Genomic DNA, 21,500 nt, shown 5'->3' with positions numbered 1-21,500 from the left:
TTCCCAAAACCTTAAAACCCGTGTCCACAATTCCTATGCGGTCAGCGGGTGGGAACAGCTTTCCTTTGCCTACCTTATTATCTAAACCTGCCGCAATCTTGTACACCGCTATCAGACCCTCTCTCAATCTCCTTTGCTCCAAAGAAAACAATCCCACTTCTCAAATCAAACCTGGTCGCTAAATTTTGAAATTCTGGAACCATTCTGATCAATTTGCACCCTCTCAGGTACCCGGACATCAGTGGTCAGACTGGATTCATTACTCTATTTGTGGCCTCACCAGCGTTTTATAAAGGTTCAGCAGAACTTCCCTGCTTTTGCACCCAATCCCTCGGTTTACAAAGCCCAAGATTGACTTTCGAAGCATGAGGCAGTCTCATTGAAACGTATATATTTCTGACAGTGGAGACTTCCGGTGGCAGCCATGGAGTGAGTGGTTGCACATGTCGTAGCTCCTGCTCGTTGCGGTCTTTTTGTGGCCTTTTCCCCGGTTTGCAGTTGGAATTGTGAAGGAAAAAGTTGTAGGAGTGAGAGCAGAGGAGATTGACCCCCTAGTTTATGGAGCTGCGGACCAGAAGTGCCCGAAAAAGAGGAAATAAATTGGTTGAAGCTGGTGTGGTGCTGGCAACGTATGCAGAGATGGCGGAGGGGCAGGGATTGGTCCTGCTGGTGCAGTGGTCAATGGAGCAGCTGGTGAGCTTCTTGAACGAGACATTCACCCAGCAACGGAAGGAAAGTTTGGAGGACCTGGCAGCCCAGAGGCAGGCGGTCCAGAAGTTGGAGGAGCTGGCGGGGGAGCACGGCAGCGGAGATGGGACTAATGCGGGATCAGCAGAAGCGACCGCAGGAGATGGCGGAGGATTTGGAGAACTGGTCATGCAGACAGAACATTTGGGTCGTGGGTCAGCCGGAGGGGTGCGAAGGAGCGGATGCTCGTGCATACATGGGGAAGGTGCTTGAGAAGCTGCTTGGAGAAGGTGCATTTTACCGGCCGTAGGTTGTGGATCGAGCCCATAGGGCGCTGATGCGCAAGCCCCAGGGGGGTGAACCGCCGAGGGTGGTGATGGTGCGCTTGCATTGGTTCCTTGATAAGGAGTGTATCATGACATGGGCCAGGCAGACGAGGCGTTGCGCCTGGAAAGGTGGCGAGATCCGTGTATACCAGGACCTGGGTGCAGAGCTGGCTAAGGAGGGTTAGCTTCAACAACGTCAAGGCGGCCCTATACAAGAAGGGCGTAAAGTTTGGGTTACTGTACCCAGCTCGCCTATGGGTGACCTATGGGGGCCATGAGTTGTATTTTAGCTTGTCCGAAGAGGTAGTGGAGTTCACAAGAGACAGTGGACTGGCAGAAGGAGGACTTTGAACTTTGGTGGAGGAGATGTGAAGTTACTGTACTGTGGAAAAATTGTTTTTGGTTTTCGAGGCCACATCCTTTTCCCTTCATTTTTCTTCAGGTTTGTTTATCGTTCTCAACGCGGTCAACCACCACTTTGATCGAGATCACCGCCCGGTCCTTCAAACTTTCCTTCCGTCGCTGGGTGAACATCTCGTTCAAGAAGCTCACCAGCTGCTCCGTTGACCACTGAACCAGCAGGACCAATCCCTGCCCCTCCGCCATCTCCGCATCTATCCACCTATCTACCCAAGTATCTACCCAAGTATCTACCCAAGTATCTACCCAAGTATCTACCCAAGTATCTACGTATCTATCTACGTATCTATCTACGTATCTATCTACGTATCTATCTACGTATCTATCTATCTATATATATATCTGTCTATCTATATATCTATCTGTGTATCTATCTATCTGTCTATATATCTATCAATCTAAACTATCTATTGATCTGCCTATATAACTATCTATCTAACTACCTAACTATACATATAGATAGCTATATTACTATCGATCTGTCTATCTATCTATCTGTGTATCTATCTATCTCTATGTCTATCTTTCTATGAATCTATTTATCTATCTGTCGATCTATCTGTCTAACTATCTATCTAAATATATAGGTATCTATATTACTAACAATCTGTCTATCTATCTAACTGTGCATCTATCTATCTGTCTATCCATCTATATATATATATATATATATATATATATATATATAGGTATCTATTTTACTATCGATCTGTCTACCTATCTATCTTTGTTTATATCCATCAATATTTCTACCTTTCTATCAATATATCTATCGATCAATCTATTTATCTATCTATCGAACTATCAGTCTTTCTATCTATCTATCTGTCAATCTATTTATCTATCAAACCAGCGATCTGTCTATCCATCCATCTATCTATCTCACTGTCTATGTATCTATCCATCAAGCTACCTATGTATCTATCTAGTGATCTATCTATCAATATATCTTTCTATCTGCCCATCAATCTATCTATCTGTCTATCCATTCACCTATCTACCTATCTATCTTTCTATCAATCTATCGATCTTACTGTCAATCTGTCTGTCTATCTGTCTATCTGTCTATCTGTCTATCTGTCTATCTGTCTATTTGTCTATTTGTCTATTTGTCTATTTGTCTATTTGTCTATCTGTCTATCTGTCTATCTGTCTATCTATCTATCTATCTATCTATCTGTCTATCTATCTATCTATCTATCTGTCTATCTATCTGTCTATCTATCTATCTATCTCTGTCTATCTAACTGCCCATCTATCTAACTGCCCATCTATCTAACTGCCCATCTATCTAACTGCCCATCTATCTAACTGCCCATCTATCTAACTGCCCATCTATCTGTTTACCTATCTATCTATCTGTCTATCAATCTCACCATCTATTGATCTGTCTATATACCTATCTATCCATATATATATATATATATATATATATATATATATATTTATATTTATATATATAGATGTTTCTATATTACTATTGATCTGTCTTTCCATCTATCTATCAATCTAGATCGTTAGATCAATAGATAAATACATAGATAGCTTGATAGATAGATACATAGACAGCAAGCTAGATAGATAGACTGGCAGGAGAAGGAGGACTTTGAACTTTGGTGGAGGAGATGTGAAGTTACTGTACTGTGGAAAATTTTGTTTTTGGTTTTCGAGGCCATGTCCTTTTCCCTTCTTTTTTCTTCAGGTTTGTTTATCGTTCTTTGTTAAAGGATGGGGGTTTGGTTCCTGTGTCGGGCTTGGGAGGGGTTGTTTGTTTCTTTTCATCTTCTTTCGGTTGTTTGAACGGGGAGGGGGGGGAAAATCAGCAGGGAGGTAGGCTGCTTGGCGCCAGGGCAGGAACTGCCAGGCAAGCTGGGCGAGCTCGTTCACGGAAGCACAATAGGGGCTGAGCTGAAGATCAGTGAGGGGATCTGGGGGGGGGGGGGGGGGGGGGGGGGGGGGTTATGGTGAGAAACCGTACTGTTGACAGGGTGGGGTCTTTAAAGTGGGGGAGGAGGAGTGTTGATGAGAGTGGACGACCGAGGGCGGGCCCAGGGAGGTGCGGGGCATGGGCCGAAGACTGGCCTAGTAAAGGCTATGGGTAATCGGCGGCGGCGGCAGGGCGCCCCCCCGATAAGGCTGGTCACGTGGAACGTTCGGGGACTGAATGGGCCAGTCAAAAGGGCCCGTGTGTTCGTGCACTTGAGGCAACTGAAGGCGAATGTGGCCATGCTGCAGGAGACACATTTGAAGGTGGGGATCAGATTAGGTTGAGGAAGGGACAGGCTGGGCAAGTGTTCCAGTCGGGTTAGACTTTAAAACAAAGGGGGTGCCGATTTTGGTCAATATGGGGTGGCTTTCGAGGTGGGGTCTATAGAGGCGGACCCGGAAGGGAGGGGGGAGGGGAAAAGAGAGAGAGAGAGATAGAGAGAGGGATGACGTGGAATTTATGAGACGGGTGCTGGGGAAGATTTCGGACCTAGGTTCTCATCGACTGATTATGGGGGGAGATTTCATCACGGTTCTTATTCCAAGGTTGGACCGGTCGTGTTCTAGGCCAGGGAAGGTATCAGCTATGGCGAAGGAGCTCCGAGGGTTTATGGAGCCCATGGCTGACGTTATCGCAAGTATTGATCTCTCTCATCTTGAAATCAGACAAAGATCCAGAAAGCTGTGGGTCATATAGAGTAATCTCCTTATTAAATATGGATGCTAAACTGTTGGCAAAGATCCTGGTCACACGGATCAAGGACTGCGTTCTAGGGGTAATAGGGGGGTATCAGACGGGGTTTGTTAAGGGATGACACCTGGCGACCAATATTAGAATTTCATAGATAGAATTTACAGTGCAGAAGGAGGCCATTCAGCCCATCGAGTCTGCACCGGCTCCTGGAAAGAGCACCCGACCCAAGGTTAACACCTTCACCCTATCCCCATAACCCAGTAACCCCACCCAACACTAAGGGGAATTTTGGACACTAAGGGCAATTTGTCATGGCCAATCCACCTAACCTGCACATCTTTGGACTGTGGGAGGAAACCGGAGCACACGGAGGAAATCCACGCACACACGGGGAGGATGTGCAGACTCCGCACAGACAGTGACCCAAGCCGGAATTGAACCTGGGACCTTGGAGCTGTGAAGCGATTGTGCTATCCACAATGCTACCGTGCGGCTCTTAAATTTAATAATGATGATGCCTACGGAGGGGGTGAGGTCGAGGTGGTGGTGGCCATGGATGCAGAGAAGGCCTTTGACCGGGTGGAGTGGAAATATTTGTAGGAAGTCCTGGGTTGGTTTTGGGCAGGAATTTGTAGATTGGGTGCGGTTGCTCTATCAGGCACCGGTGGTAAATTTAAGGACGAATCGGGTGAGGTCGGAGTATTTTAGCTTGTATCGGGGGATGAGGCATAGGTGTCCACACTCCCACTACTGTTTGCCTGGCTATAGAGCCTTTGGCAATGGCACTGCGAGTGTCGAACATTTGGCGGGCGATATTACGAGGGAGGAACACAGAGTCTCGCTCTATGCAGACAAATTGCTCCTATATATAGCAGACCCTCTGGAGGGGGATTGGAGGGATTATTGGTATACTGGAGGAATTTGGTCGGTTCTCAGGTTGTAAATTGAATATGGACAAAAGCGAGGTTTTTTCAATCCAGGCAAGGGGGCAGGAGAAGAGATTGGGGGAGATGCCGTTCAAGGTGGGGGAGCGAGCTTTCAGTACCTGGGTATTCAAGCGGCACGGGATTGGGGTCAGCTGCACAAATTGAATTTGGGTAGACTAATAGAACAGATGAAAGGGGACTTCTGAAGGTGGGACGCGCTCCCGCTGTCACTGGCGGGGAGGGTACAGACTGAAAATGACAGCTCCTGAGATTTCGGTTTGTATTTCAGTGTCTCCCAATTTTTACTCCCACAGCGTTTTTCAGGAAGATGAATGCGGCGATTACTGGTTTTATTTGGGCCGGAAAACCCCTGCAGGTGAGGAAGGTTCTGCTGGAGTAGGGGCATGGGGACTGGTTCTTCTGAACTTTATCAATTACAGCTGGGCGGCTAATATAGCGATGGTCAGGAAGTGGGGGAGGGGTCGGTGTGGGAGCGGGTGGAGGCGGCATCTTGTAAGGGCACAAGCCTCAGGGCTTTGTAGACGGCACCTCTGCCGTTCTCGCCAGCTCGGTACTCCACAAGCCCGGCAGTAGTGGCATCCCTGAGGATGTGGGGGCGGTGGAGCAGCACATGGGGTTGGAGGGGGCGTCAGTGTGGGCACCGATCTTTGACAACCATCGGTTCGCTTTTTGGGGGGGGCGGGGTTTAGGAGGTGGCAGTGGGCAGGTGTCGCGGAGCGCTTTCCGAGTTTGAAGACCCAGAGGAGTTTGAGTTACCAGGTGGAAACGGGTCCGGTACCTACAAGTACGGGATTTTATTCGGAGGCAAGTCTCAAGCTTTTTGCGCCTCCCGCAAAGAGGGCTACAGGACAAAATGATGTCAAAAACAAGAGTTGGGAAGGGGAAGGTCTCGGACGTATCGAAGGAGCTGATGGAGGGGGAAGGAGGTCCAATAAGGGAGGTGAAGAGGAAGTGGGAAGAAGAGTTGGGAGGGGAGCTTAAGGTTAGGTTATGGGAGGAGGTCCTGCGGAGAATGAACGTGTCCTCATGTGTGCCAGGCTTAGCCTGATCCAATTCAAGGTGGTCCACAGGGCTCTGACCATGGCCCGGATGAGCAGGTTCTTTGAGGAGATGGAGGGCAGGTGTGGGCGATGTGGGGGAAGTCCTGCGAATCATGTGCACATGTTCTGGGCCTATCCGAGGTTGAGGGGCTTTTGGCAAGGATTTGCGGATGTCATGTCTGAGGTCCTGCAAGGGAGGGTGACTCAAGTCTGGAGATGGCGATATTCGGAGTGTCGGAAGATCCGGGAGTGCTAGGGGGAAGAGCGGCTGACTTTTTGGTCTTTGCTTCTCTGGTGACCCGGAGACGGATTCTGCTGGGATAGAGGGATCCAGAGCCCCTGAAGTCAGGGGTATGGGTAAGCGACATGGCAGGGTTTCTCAGATTGGAGAAAATCAAATTCGCCTTTAGGGGTTTGTTACAAGAGTTCGCTTGGAGGTGGCAGCCGTTAATTGACTTCTTTAAGGAAAATTAGTCTGTCAGCAAGGTGGGAGGAATGGGGAGATGGGGGAGGGGGGGGGGGGGGAGGAGGCATAGAAGTGACGAATAAGTGTAGGAAAACCAATGAAGGGAGCAGCATGAGACGGAGTGATTATACGCACCATGTTGGTTGGGCTATGTGTTTGGTGGGGTGTGGCTATGTCATTGTGGGTTTTGTCTTTGTTGGATTTTTCTGTTTAAAAGTGTTAAAATTATAAATGCCTTAATAAAATATTTACTAAAACAAAAAATTCTGACATGGCTGGACTTTCAGACTGGATGCAGGGATGTTGTTGCTTCTGGTTGTGTGGTCTACATCAAAGGGTCACAGTCGCAGGATATTGGGAGACTTTTTCGGACTGAGATGAGGAGAAACCTCTTCACTCAGAAGGTGGTGAACTTGTGGAATTCTCTCCCACAGATGGCTGTGGAGGCCTAGTCACTAAATATATTTAAGAAGGGATTAAATCGATTTCTAGACTCAAGGGGAATGGGGAGTGCAAGAGTATGCTATGGTGGAAGTGTGCCAGAGTATCAGCCATAATAAATGTCATGCAGGAGTACCTTTAAGAAATGCGGTTTATCAGTAATGTCAGAGTGAGGGTGGAGCTGGGCTGTGTCTACTTTTACTTTTGGCTGTCTGCTACAGGGTGTGTTTAGTTTTGTTTTAGATTTGGAGAAGCTGCAGTCACAGCAAGATGTGTATGAATCTCTGCAAGCTAAAGAATGTTTATTTGGTGATTTCAAAGTGATAACTGCTCTCAGTAGAGAATTTAAACCTGATCGGTGTTAAAAAGGGTCTTTTGTCTTATGAATGTTGCAAGGAAAAATTAGGGGTTACTTATAGAATATTGTATCTGTGGGGATGATTGGTATTGATAGTTGTTAAGATGTTTACTGTGGGTTTATAAAGTGTTAACTGGTTTCACAAATAAACATTGTTTTAATTCAAAGGTACTTCAGCTCTCTGATGCACCACACCTGTAAAGTAGGCCCGTGCGCTCCCCATAACCATAATCTATTAAAAGTTGTGGGTCAGATGAACTCCATGATACACTTTGGGGTTCTCTAAACCCTGGCCCATAACAATAATATTGAATGGCGGAGCAGGCTCGAAAGGCTGAATGACCTACTCCTACGCCTATTTTCTTTCTTTCTATATCCTTTGCTAACTACTCTTTCAAAATTTTACCTGCCACCTTAAAAGTTCTAATCATAGGCCAGCACGGTGGCGCAGTGGGTTAGCCCTGCAACCTCACGGCGCCGAGGTCCCAGGTTCGATCCCGGCTCTGGGTCACTGTCTGTGTGAAGTTTGCACATTCTCCTCGTGTTTGCGTGGGTTTCGCCCCCACAACCCAAAGATGTGCAAGATAGGTGGATTGAACACGCTAAATTGCCCCTTAATTAGAAAAAAATTAATTGGGTACACTAAAATTTAAAAAGTTCTAATCATAAGAATCCCTTTAGAACTGTGCCATTCTGTCTATTTTGCCTTTCTGTATTCCATCGGCCAAAATGCATCATCTTACATTTTCCCGTAGTAAATTCCATCTGGCCACACTGCTAGCCTATGTCCTTTTGCAGTTGATTTGCATTATCTTCATTGTTTGCCACACCTCCAAATTTGGTATCAGCAGCAAATTTCAAAAGTTTACTCGCGATTCCAATATACAAGTCAATATATATATCCCTCTATGAACAGCGTTAATGTACCTGCTCCCACAACCGCCCCTGGCAGCACGTTCTAGGCACTCACCACCCTCTGTGTAAAAAACCTGCCTCGCATATCTCCTCTAAACTTTGCCCCACAAACCTTAAACCTATGCCCCCTAGTGACTGACCTCCTCCACCCTGGAAAAGAGTGCCGCCCATCTACTCTATCTATATGCACTGACCTTTGGAGAACACCACTGTCTGAAATACAACCATTTACCACAGCTCATTGCTTTCTGACTTGAAGCCGATTATTAATCCAAGTTGACACTGAACTACCTATTATATGAGCCTCAATTTTACTTAACCAGCCTTTAATGTGGCACTTTGGCAAACACAGACCGTTTTAAATTCCTTTAATCATGTTTCTGCATTTTAAGAGAAGCAATTATTGTTAAAGGATTCTCGTGAAGCATGTTTAGAACAAAAGGGTAAGTTAACATGGATAATTACACCTTTTTTGTCGAGAACGATACAAACTGCTGCGTGAAGAGGTGTGTCGCCTGGATTGAGTGTAAGATCTTGCGGATTCGCCCCATTGATTAGCAAGAGATGCACAAGTTTGAACTCCTCTTTTTTCAAAGACAACTGTATTGGACTTTCTTTACTACCAACTCCACAGGGAGATGCTGCAAAAAATAAAATAAAATGGAAGACTAGATCAGTAACTGCTGTGGAAAAATTGAGAGTGAAAGACAAACCTTGCATTTATACAGCGGGTGGGGTTTATCATGCAACCTGCCGCGAAAGGGAGGCAGCTTGCCATTGGCTGGTTGTGGGATGTTCCGGTCCCACCGATATCACCGGAGTTTCCCACTGAATGTACCCCATCTCCGCCGGGAAACCCAGGGCGCGGGAGTGCACCATCGGCGGGACTGGAACACCCCATCGGTATAAACGGTCGGAAAGTTCTGGCCAGTGTCTTTAATGGCCTCAAGATGCCCAATTATAAGCAATGAAATACGTGAGTTAGACATAGAATTTACAGTGCAAAAGGAGGCTATTCAGCCCATCGAGTCTGTACTGGCTCTTTGAAAGAGCACCCTACCCAAGCCCACACCTCCACTCTACCCCTTAACCCAGTAACCTCACCCAACATTAAGGGCAATTTTGAACACAAAGGACAATTTAGCATAGCCAATCCACCTAACCTGCACATCTTTGGACTGTGGAAGGAAACCGAGCACCCGGAGGAAACCCATGCACACACGGGGAGAACGTGCAGACTCCGCACAGACAGTGAACCAAGCCGGGAATCAAACCTGGAACCCTGGAGCTGTGAAGCAATTGTGCTAACCACCATGCTACCGTGCTGCCCTTCAAATAATAGTCACTACTCTAATGTAGGAAGCTATTGAATAAGGGTGTGTTTACATTTCACCAACCTCCATGCTCTATTAAATTCTGTAGAAGCCATTTGCTGCTCTCATGCTGGTCAAGATTAACAATGATGGTGCAAAGATCCATACCCAAGAGGTCACATTTCAGAACAGGCCATTTGTTTTGCGTTTCATTACTTGCCCCAGTTAGTAAGAGCAAGGCATCGCGCCACCTACGTCTGTGAAGAAGCTGCTTGATTAATCTGCTTGCAACCTTACAGTCAACATCGCATAAAGCAGCCATATTAATCTCTGAAAAACAATGAAGAAAGCTATTCAACTGGAGACAAGAAATGAAATACAGCTATATCAAAATAACAAAGATCAATTATTTTGGAACTTCTTTTTCTCTGGTAACATTTTAACTCGAGGTGGCAAGCACAGATGATTTTCATTTTACACTTTGACTCCTCTTTCCCCAAGGTAAAACTTAATCTACACTGTTGTTTCCTGGAGGAACGGAGCTGTATTAAAAGTGCTTCCTGGGTTAAGCCACCCATTTAAAATTATGTACATGAAATGAGTTGATTGTATTGGGAGAGGTGAGAGGTGAATACCATTCCGATATGGGGTGGGATTCTCCAGTCCCCCAGCTGTGGGTTTCTCAGTGGCACGCCAGTCGCTGGAGGCGGGATTCTTTACTCCTGCCGCTTGTCAATGGAATGTCCCTTTGAAGCCACCCCACACTGCCGGAAAACCTGTGGGCGGGCGTGAGCTGCTGGTGGGAACAGGCAATCCCAACGGCGAGAGAATGCGGCCATGATCTTTCTTAATTTAACACACAGACCCACTTTCCTCTTTAATTGGCTAATCCTGTGCCATCTCACCATTTGCAACCACTCTACAATGACACATTTGATATTTAGTATTACTAGTAAGCTATTGCTTTAAATGCAAGGTGACTTCTTCAATAACTCAGTTGGGTAAGGCACCATGTCACCAGCTAACACATGCGAGGCTCCTTGGGTTAGGGAAATAAATCAAATGTGGCTCGACTTCCCTTTCAGAATCCCCTTCTCAAAATCCCATCCTATCATGGACCTCAAAAAACTGGCAATGCACCCTGGCAAACCCAAAACATGAGAATGGTCACTTCCATTGACACATTTACTCTGTGTTTTGAGTAAACTTCAAACATGTGTCAATTCGAGTCGGCAGGACTCAGTGTCCAACAAACCTACTCTAGCAAAGAGTCTAATTTCAGCAAGGATGCAGGTGAGGGGAGAACACTGGAAGAAAAAGAGGGAAAGAAAATGAAAAAGCAACACTAACAACAATAATACCTGCCATAATTTTTATCTGTCTGCGGGGTTTGGATTGGTCACGCGGTTTGGATTGGTCAGTAAAAGGGGTGCAGCGCTTGATGGACAGTGCCAGGTGAAAGCTTATGGGACGTGTTTAATTTCCAACACCATTTTCCAATGAGATGGAGTTGAGTAGTGGAAATCTTGCCCAGAAAAGACCATGTCATATTCATAAATTTACAGATGCACGGAACTTGTATAGAAGCTTCTGCAACCGCCTTTTATTAAAACGGACACCGATAAACAGCTACGATAGCTGCCGACGGTCAGGTGTCCTTTGCTTATTCAATGCAGACTGTCAAACTTCTGGAAAGTTTTGAATTGCAAAACCATTGATGGGGGCCTCCCCCTGTAGTGAACATACCAAGATGACTGTTATCCTTGGAATTGACACATGTTTGAAGTTTACTCAAAACACAGAGTAAATGTGTTGAGGAACAAAGGGTCTAATGAGAATGAGGAGATTAAACTAATTAATACCAGTAAAGAAAAAGTACTAGCGAAATTATGGGACTGAAATCGGGGGTTTCTAGAAGAGGTGGCTGCAGAGATAGTGGATATACTGGCAATGACTTTCCAAAATTCCCTCAATTCTGGAATGTTCCCAGTGGACTGCAAAGTAGAAAATGCAGCATCCAAGAAAGGAAATCACAGAATTGTTAAGAGCGCAGGAAGCCTTTCGGCCCATCGTGACACATCGAGTCTCTAAATGAGCAAAACACTTAGTGCCATTCTCCTGCCTTCTCACCGTAACTCTGCATAGTCTTCCTTTTTAGATAACTAATTCCCATCTAAATACTTCAATTGCATCTGCCTCCACCACAGTCTCAGGCAGTGCAGCCCAACCCTACCCACTTTCTGCATGAATAAGTTATCTCTCATGTCGCTTTTTCTACCGGGCGGCACGGTGGGTAGCACTGCTGCCTCACAGCCCCAGGGACCCGGGTTCAATTCCGGCTTCGGGTGACTGCCTGTGTGGAGTTTGCACTTTCTCTGTGGGTTTCCTCCGGGTGCTCCGGTTTCCTCCCACAGTCCAAGATGTGCAGGTTAGGTGGATTGGCTTTGCGAAATTGCCCCTTAATGTCCAAAAGGTTAGGTGGGGATACTGGGTTATGGGAATGGGGATCAAATCTCTCCTTCGGCGGAACTTCCGGTAGAGCTCTGTAGGGGGAAGACGTGCACGGGGCAGCTCCTGCTAAAGGACTTAACTTTCAGGGGTTTTTTTTCTTTTGTCTGTTTAGTCCCAGGGGTATTTTTATTCTTGTTTTTTTTTTACATATATATATAAAAAAAGAAAGAACCCGCGCAGCGCTCCCCCAAAGGTACGAACAGAAAGAAAAAAGCCGCAAGGGACCGGACCGACGGTAAGCTGTGGCCTGTGAGAGCAAAAAGTGTGCGAGAGGAGCTGGAGAATATAAAAAAAGGTGCGGGAGGAACCGGAGCTGAAGGCTTAGAAGCGGCTGAGGAGAGTCGCGCCCCCGAACAGAACTAGCGCCTAATAGCACAAGCCTGGCCAACCGAGCCACACCCCCAACAGAACTTGGGCGGCAGAAGAGAAACGGTAGTGCGGGCTGTAAAGCCAGAGACTCGAGCGCCCGGGAGCGGAGCCAGCGAGCAAGAGAGAGAGAGAACTCAAGAGGTCCCGACCGTAGAGCAGCTGGCGGAGAGGAAAAAGCTGCAAATTAACCTGCTATCCACTAGGAAAGCAGTGTACCAACTCCGCCAGACACGGGGGACCTTCGACGAACACAGAGACAAGGCTGGCCGCCTGTTGGCTCACCAGCTGAGAAAGCAGGCAGCCACGAGGGAAATAGCGCAGGTTAAGGATAGCAAAGGCAGACTGGTAATAGAGCCAAAGGAGATCAATCAGGCATTAGAGACCTTCTACCGGAGACTGTACACCTCCGAGTCCCCCAACGGGGATGCGGGAATGAACAGTTCCTCGACAGACTGGAACTACCAGTGGTGGGGGAAGACAGACAGGGGGAGCTGGGAGCACCAATAGACCTGGGAGAAATCATGGAGAGCATCAGCTCCCTGCAAGCGGGGAAGGCATCGGGACCCGAAGGGTTCCCGGCAGACTTCTACAAAATATTTGTACCAGTCGTAGCCCCAGACCTAAGGGACATGTTCGCGGACTCACTGGCCCCCCACGCTAGCGCAGGCCACAATTTCACTGATACCCAAAAAAGATAAAGACCTGATGGAATGTGGATCATGCAGACCCATTTCACTGCTGTATGTGGATGCGAAAATACTCGCAACGGTCCTGGCCAAAAGGCTGGAGGGCTGCATACCAGAGGTGGTCGCAGAGGACCAAACGGGCTTTGTCAAGGGTAAGCAGCTCACAGCGAACATCAGGCGGTTGCTGAATGTGATAATGACCCCCCCCCCCCCCCTCAACCCCACATCATAGACATTCTAATCATGGCGTTTGTGTGTTTTGTTTTTGGGGGGGGGGCGGCGCCCAAGAACACAAAATTTCCCAAACCGTCACTGCAAAGAGCGAAAGTCAGAGGGGGCCTGGCTCTACCGAACCTATAATACTACCACTGGGCAGCAACGGCAGAAAAAGTGAGGGGATGGGTACAAGAACCCAACACAGATTGGGTACAAATGGAGGAGACATTCTTTAAAGGAACAACCCTCCGGGCCCTGGCCACAGCAGCACTCCCATCCTCCACAACAAAGTACACAACCAGCCCAGTGGTAGTGGCCACGCTGAGAACGTGGACACAGTTGAGACTGCACTTCGGGATAACCAGAATGTCCCTTATGGCCCCCATCTGCAGCAATCACAGAATCCCCCCAGCCATGCTCGATACCACCTTCAAAAGATGGAGGTGGGATGGGGCACACTGGCGGTTGGGGACTTCTACGTAGGGCGCAGACTTGCGACACTGGACGAACTGACAAGGAAGTGGAAACTAGCAAGAGGACAGGAATTGAGACCCCTCCAAATAAAGCACTTCCTCCGCAAAGAGACAGTAGGGTACCTCGGGGCCCCAGAAAGCACACTACCAGAGGACCTGATAAGCACAAGCAGCGAGAAGGGGGGCTATGTGGGAAAATGTATGGACAGCTACTGGACAGAGCACGACATCACTGGACGGGATCAGACAAAAATGGGAGGATGAACTGGGGACAGAGGTAGGATGGGGATTCTGGAGCAAAGCACTGATCAGGGTGAGCGCCACCTCCTCCTGCTCAAGGCTAAGCCTAATGCAGCTCAAAGTAGTGCACAGAGCGCACCTGACCAGAACCCGAATGAGCAGGTTCTTCCGGAAGGTGGAGGACAAATGTGAACGGTGCCAGAGGGGCCCGGCCAACCACACCCACATGTTTTGGGCTTGCTCCAAGCTTGCTGGGTTCTGGACAGCCTCCTCCGAGGCAATGTCCAGGGTTGTGGGAGTGAGGGTGAAGCCATGCCCAGTAGTGGCAATCTTCGGGGTATCAGAGCAGCCAGAGCTACATATGTGGAAGGGGGCCAACGCCCTTGCTTCGCTCCTCTAATTGCACGCCGGAGAATCCTGCTCGGCTGGTGATTGGCAGCACTACCTACAGCTGCAGACTTGCTCGCTGACCTCTCGGAATTTCTCCACCTGGAGAAGTATGCCATCCGAGGGTCAGACGAAGGCTTCCTGGATACTTGGGGGGCAGCTCGTCGGCCTGTTCCAAAACCTGTTCGAGGCCAGCAACGAGGAGTAAGCCAGAAGAAAAAAAAACAGGTGCACAGGGAAACCACAAAAGAAGAGGAAGGGTGCTGAAACCAATGGGGGGGGTGTATCATCGACCGATCCAGAGGGCAGCAAACTGTATATACAGTTAGTCAAATGAAGGACAAAACAAACCCCTCTGTAAAATAAAGCAAATTAGCGCGGGCAAGAAAAATGTAATGTATATAAGTAACAACTGTTTATAAGTATAAGAAAAGCCAAAAAAAAGATTTTCAAAAAAAAAATAAATCTCTTCTTCGGCATTTTTGCCCCAGGAAAAGAGTCATAACTTCTCCGATCTATCTTTATAACCGAATTCCTCATCTCTGCAACTATTCTAGTGAATCTTTTGTGCACTCTCTTCAATGGCTTCACATCCTTGAAATGTGGGTGCCCAGAACTGAATGTAATATTCCAATTGAGGCCAAACATCGAATCTATTCATTCAATTTGAGCTTGCTCCGCCATTCTCTATGCTATGGTTGATCCTCGATCGCAATGCCATATTTGTGCTTTCTCCCTCTACTCCTTGGATGCCATAAGATTGAAAAATCATCCATCTCTTTCTTGAATACATTGTGCCCCCCCCCCCCCACCCCCCCAGCCTTCTGTTTTAGAGCATTCCACAGGTTCACTACCCTTTGATGAAGAAATATTTCCTCATCTTAGTCCTAAATGTCTGTCCTGAGACTGTTCCCCTGGTTCTAGATTCCCCAGCTAGGGAAGTCATCCTCCCTACATCTTGTCTGTTCAACCGGGTTAGAATTTTATGTTTCCATCAGATCTCCTTTCATCCTTCTAAACTCTAGTGAATACAGGCCCAGTTGAACCAATCTCTCAGGACAGTCCCGTGGCTACGAGGGAGTAGGTCGCACATTTGGTGGCTCCCGTCTTGGTCGGACTTTTGGGCCTTTTCCCCCCACTTTCTTGTGCTTTTGAGCGCGGAACTGCAAAGCAATAGTACTCAGGCACAGGACCCATACAGAATTGTATGGACCCAAGAAGCCAGAGGGACCGTAAACAGCAGTAGAAGTGGTCGAGTAAGGGCACGGTGGAGGCTGTGAGAGGGACCAGCATGACTGGTGTTCAGAACAAGGTGCTGACAGCCCAGCCCACAATGGAGCAGCTGGTGCAGACTATGCAGGAGGGCTTTTTGGCTCTGAAGCGTGACAACTTGGAGCCGCTACAGAAGTCGATTGACCAGATGGAAAAAAGGCTGGATGATCAGGCTGCGAAGCTCCAGCAGTTGGAGAAGTCAGTGGAGGAGCAGGCAGACTTTCAAACGGTGGTGCATGTGGAGATTCGGAGGTCGAAGGACCAGCAAAAAGTGCTTCTGCAAAGGCTGGAGGACCTGGACAACAGATCTTGTCGGCAGAACGTGAGAATCGTGGGCCTCCCGGAGGGGGCAGCGGGGCCGGACGCTGCCGCGTTTGTGGAGGGTATGTTTCAGAAGTTGCTGGGGAATGAGGTATTCCCGCACCCGCCGGTGGTGGACAGGGCACACAGAGTGCAGGTGAGGCGATCGCGATGAGGGGGTCCCTCATGAGCAATGGCGGTACGCTTTCACAGGTGCCTGGACAAGGAACGGGTGCTGCAATGGGCAAAGAGCACACAAAGCTGTACTTGGGACAATACTACCCTGCATGGGAGTGCTGAGATGGCCAGGAGGAGAGGCTACAGGCAGGTGAAGGAGATACTGTATAAAAACAAGGTGAAATTCGGGCTGCTTTTTCCGGCACGACTGTGGGTTATGTATGAGGGTCAGCACCACTATTTCAAGGAACCCAAAGAGGCGATGGACTTCGTAAAGAAGCAAGGGCCCTGAGCGGAGGGTGTTTGGACTCACGTTAGAACTTAAGTATATGCGGTGTCTCTCCAGTTTTGAAAATTGCCTGCATGTTTGGGTCCGTTTATCCGTTTCTTTGAGTGCTTTTTGCGTGGTTTACCTGAATGTTTCCTTTTTGGGCTTTTTGATTAGTTGGAGCTTGGCTGGGGGGAAAATAATAAAGAAAACAGTTAAAAGGGTTGGGTTAAGAGGGATGCTTCAGGGGAACTTTGTGCAATCTTTTCTGTGCCTGTATGGGAAGGACTGAGAGTGCCTGTTATTTCTTATCTTTTTTTTGTCTTGTTTAACTTGAATTGTGCTATTAGGGGGTTGCTATGACTTGTGTAGAGTGGTTGCTTAAGTAGGGCTGATCTGGGGAAGTGGTATGGATGAGTCGGGGGAGGGGTGACTGGGAACAATGGGTGGGAAACGCGCTGGCGCCGAGGCTGGGAGCCCCAGGCTAGCTAGTGGGGCTAGTCAACGGAAGCCGAGGTGGGGGATGTGCAAATAGTTAGATTAGAGGTTAGGTGATAGAATGGTGTTGCGGGGGGGGGGGGGGGGGGGGGGGGGGTCGTTCTGCTGACGGGGATGGATGGAAACTGGACATGGTAACAGTGAGGAGGTCATGGGTGGAGCCGGTCAGGAGGCGGGCCAGATGAAGCGCGGCACATGGTTGGGGGGCTGGCCAAGGGGGGGGGGGGATCACCTGGAATGTTAGAGGGTTAAATGGGCCAGCGTTTGCGCATCTGCGGGTTCTGAAGGCGGACATAGTTATGCTGCAGGAGACGCACCTGAAAGTGGCAGACCAGGTTAGGTTAAGGAAGGGCTGGGTCAGTCAGGTCTTTCATTCAGGGCTTGATTCCAAGATGAAGGGGTTTGCGATCCTGATTAATAAAACGGTACAATTTGAGGCATAAGGCATAGTCGTGGATGGGGGTGGCAGGTTTGTTATGGTGAGGGGTAAGCTCGAAGGGGTGAGTGTCGTCCTGGTCAGTGCATATGCCCCTAATTGGGACGATGTGGATTTTATAAGGAGGATGCTAGGGAAGATCCCCGACTTGGACTCACGTAAGCTGATCGTAGGCGGGGACTTTAATAGAGCCCTGGACCCGAGCCTGGTCCGGTCAAGTTCAAGAACGGGCAGGTTGCCAGCGATGGTAAAGGAACGGAGAGGGTTCATGGAGCAAACGGGGGGTGCAGATCCGTGGAGATTTAGCCGGCCGACGGCGAGGGAGTTTTCGTACTGCTCTCACATCCACAAGGTGTATTCCCGAATTGACTACTTTGTTGTGAGTAGGGACCTGCTGGCCGGAATAGTGGGGGCAGAATACTCGGCAATTGCCATATTGGACCATGCTCCGCACTGGGTAGACCTGCAGTTTTGTAAGGACAGCTTTCAGAGCCCACCATGGAGGCTGGAAGTTGGATTACTCGCGGATGAGGCAGTGTGTGAGAGGCTGAGGAAATGCATGCAGAATTACCTCCACGTGAACGATACTGGAGAAGTCTCGGCAGTGGTGCTCTGGGAGGCGCTGAAGGCAGCGGTGAGAGGGGAGCTGATTTCAATCCGGGTGTACAGGGACAGGACAGACAGGGCAGAGACGGACTGGCTGATTAAGGAAATTCTACGGACGGACAGGAGTTACGGGGAATCCCCGAGGCCAGAGTTACTCAGGAAACTACAGACCGAATTTGGGGTGCTGACTACAGGCAAGGCTGCAGAGCAGCTGACAAAGGTAAAAGGCGCGATTTAGGAGCATGGGGAGAAGGCCAGTAGAATGCTTCTAGGGGCTGGAAAGGTTATGGAAATCTTGAGAGAATTTGGTTGGTTCGCAGGATTATAAATTGAACATGGCTAAGAGCGAGATGTTCGTAATTCAGGCGAGGGGGCAGGAGAGTAGGCTGAAGGGGTTGCCTTTCAGGCTAGTGGGGGAGAGTTTCCGATATTTGGGGATTCAGGTGGCACGGGACTGGGGCAAGTTACATCAGCTCAACCTGTCCCGACTGGTGGAACGAGTGAGGGAGGAGGTCCAGAGGTGGGTTCCGCTCCCGCTGTCATTGGCGGGGAGGGTGCAGACTGTTAAGACGACTCAGCCTGATCCAGTTTAAGGTCGTCCACCGGGCCCACATGACGGGGCCCGGATGAGCAGATTCTTCGGGCTGGAGAACAAGTGTGCTAGATGTGCTGGAGGGCCGGCTAGCTATGTACATATGTTCTGGCCGTGCCCTAAACTCAGGGGATATTGGCAGGGATTTGCAGATGTCATGTCCCGGGTATTGAAAACTGGGGTGGTAATGAGCCCTGAGGTGGCAATCTTTGGGGTTTCGGAGGACCCGGGAGTCCAGGAAGAGAGAGAGGCCAACGTTCTGGCCTTTGCTTCCCTGGTAGCCCCGCGACGAATATTGTTAGCACGGAGGGACTCAAAGCCCCCGAGGGCTGAGGGTATGGCTTTCAGACATGGCGAGCTTTCTTGGCCTGGTGAAAGTCAAGTTCGCCTTGAGGTTCGCCCGAAGGTGGCAGGCATTTTTTTTTTTAAGTGAAACCGGCGTGGCGGCTGCTGAGGGCGAGAGAGGGCGTATGGAAAGTGTCCAACATCGCCATAGGTTGCTGACAGTTGTGCCGTTGGCCGAGAAGGGGATGGGGGGGCTTCTGCCAGAGCTGGGGGGAAATAGTAGGGGCTGTCCCAGGAAGTGGGTTGTGGGGTCGGGGTGGATGGGCACTGAACACCATAGCCATGCAGCTGCGCACACCACTAACAGCCCACTTTGAACCTGGTGCCTCGGGTCATATAGGTGTCACCCTAGGGCACCCCCCTGGGTGCCCTTTGGCCCCAGCCGATCCATCAGCTGTGTGGGCCCGCTCCAGCCCAACCAGTGCCATCTTTCTTGCTGGGATAATTGTGTGTAGGGAGTGTAATGTGTATGTGTGGCTGTCAGCCTCCCGGAGTGTCGATCACGGACTGGGCGTATCCTGCACCATTTTTCAGTGGAATAGAGTGTGTTCCATGCGGCACCGGTGCTAGCCCCTCAACTGTAGCGGAATTGGTCCAGGTGCGTCGCCGGTTTTCCTGTCATAAAAGTCCACGGATTCTCCGCTGGCATCGACACTTAGCCTCAGAAACAGAGAATGCAGCCCGAAGTGTTGATGCTAATGGAGAATCCGTGATATTCCACAACGGGAAAATCGGCGTGAAACCCTCACCGATTCCGGAGAGGGGCTAGCACTGGCGCCGCGTGGAACATCTGCGGAATGCGCGGAGAATCGCTGGATCCCAGGCCGCTCACGGGCAGAGCTGAGAAGCTGCAGCCGCACACGCCTACACCCCCACGGGTCGAGCTGGGAAACATGGCGCCGGCCATGCACTCGCCCACCCCAACCCCACAGCCCAGCCCCTGGTCACCCCCCATCACTCTCCCCAGCCCTAGCAGAAGCCTCCCGGACAGCAGCATGGATCTTGACCAGGTGTGGTGGCGCTGGACACTGTCCACAGCCGGCACGCCAGGTTCCCGACCGCTGGGATCACACGTGGCCCGTGCCGTTGGGAACTCGGCCCATCGGTGGCGGATCATCACGGGTGGGCCAGCTGGTGACGCGCCAACGGCACTGCGGCCCGATGACACCCATTTGGAGGGGGTGGAGCATTGCGGATCGGTGTCAAACCGGCGCCCGCACCGATTACGGCGTTGGAAGCCATTCTCTGCCCGATCGCCGTTCTCGATTTCGGCGGCGAGCTATGGAGAATCCCGCCCTTAGTCTCAGAAACGGAGAATCCAGCCCATGGCTAAAGGCAGTGATGTGAGATGTCAAGTTTGAACAATCACTACGGGGTATAAACTATCTACCTCCCTCAGTTGCGCCAAGGAAAGCAAGTATTAAAACAATCAGTCTTGTGGATTGAATTAGTGCAATTTTGATTGATGTTTAAGGGAAGCCACACTGTTCAATCATTTTGATTTTGTAAGTTCTGTAACTAACTCTATATGTATTTCTTCAGTTCTTCAAATTACTGAATGTACAGTGTATTTCACAGACGAATCACTTTTGAATATTGATATGTATTTTATACAGACTTTGTGCAATTTTAAAGGAAAAAAAACTAATTCCAAGTAAGCAGAGAGAGAAGTAATAGCTGCTGGCCACTTTACAAACAAGTGCTGAAGCATATAAAACATGAAGGTTGCTATCTTCTCAATATAACAATCCCCTGTTTGTCCTGACAACTCCAGAATTTCATAATTCCCACCGGAGGAGGCTATAGTCTTGTGAATTGACCCTTAAAAGTTCCTCAAAATCAGTACCGTTACCAAATAAAACAGCCAATAATCCTGAGGTCAGCCATATACACAAGAGAAAATGAACTTAAGTGTGAACAGAACAGAGTGAGAGAATTTGATCGACTGCTTTAGCTGGTATCGGCTCTGGTTCCCCAACAGTCACAAAGTATTGGCATTACAAAATTAATTGTAACACAGTTTATTTCATTTGTTTTGACGCTTGGTTTACATTTATAAAATATGACCTACCTGTCAGGGTGGACAGCTGTTGTAGAAATACCTGGACTTGAGTTTGAGCCAACAAGTCAATACATGACTCCTCACTTTCCGAGTTGCAAAACTGCACAAACTGCTCCACAGCCTCTTCAAATGTGACAGCTGCACAAGCAGATCCAGTCTCCTCAATATGGTTTGCTGCATCTACATAAATGATCAAATTTTAAAAAAATATATAATTTGTAACTGCTGCACTTTCAACTAATGTTATATGAAAGAGGGTATCAGTTATCCAACAGCGCTGTACCTTGGAACTCTGAGTCCACCATTGTTGCTGAGCAATGTCTCTTGATAAAATCGACTGCTTTAAAGTTTTTATTTTTCTTCAGATAGTCAGTTGGAACCTTATTCTTTCTATCAGCAATGCAAGGATCAGCTCCCAGCTCCATAAGGAGATGCACATCTTCAGTCTGAACTATAATAAAAATAGCAA

General features: G+C 48.7%; 1 protein-coding gene across 7 annotated transcripts in view; it reads right to left on the bottom strand.

The window, feature by feature from the left end:
- LOC119972705 (TPR and ankyrin repeat-containing protein 1-like) overlaps nucleotides 1-21,500 on the bottom strand; it is a 211,443-nt gene that overhangs the window by 68,123 nt on the left and 121,820 nt on the right. For 6 of the 7 annotated variants that reach the window (XM_038809842.1, XM_038809843.1, XM_038809844.1 and 3 more), the window contains 4 exons: nucleotides 21,315-21,482; nucleotides 21,041-21,211; nucleotides 9,678-9,923; nucleotides 8,748-8,921 (listed from right to left, as the gene is read on the bottom strand). In XM_038809842.1, the coding sequence (XP_038665770.1) occupies nucleotides 8,748-8,921; nucleotides 9,678-9,923; nucleotides 21,041-21,211; nucleotides 21,315-21,482 (759 nt within the window). Of the gene's footprint in view, nucleotides 1-8,747; nucleotides 8,922-9,677; nucleotides 9,924-21,040; nucleotides 21,212-21,314; nucleotides 21,483-21,500 lie in introns of those variants that run through there. The other variant, XM_038809847.1, reaches the window with a different exon arrangement.

Source organism: Scyliorhinus canicula, chromosome 10 (genome assembly GCF_902713615.1).
Source record: "Scyliorhinus canicula chromosome 10, sScyCan1.1, whole genome shotgun sequence".
NCBI classification, from domain to species: domain Eukaryota; kingdom Metazoa; phylum Chordata; class Chondrichthyes; order Carcharhiniformes; family Scyliorhinidae; genus Scyliorhinus; species Scyliorhinus canicula.
The sequence above is the reverse complement of the archived record's forward strand: the minus strand, read 5'-3'. Positions and strand labels throughout refer to the sequence as shown.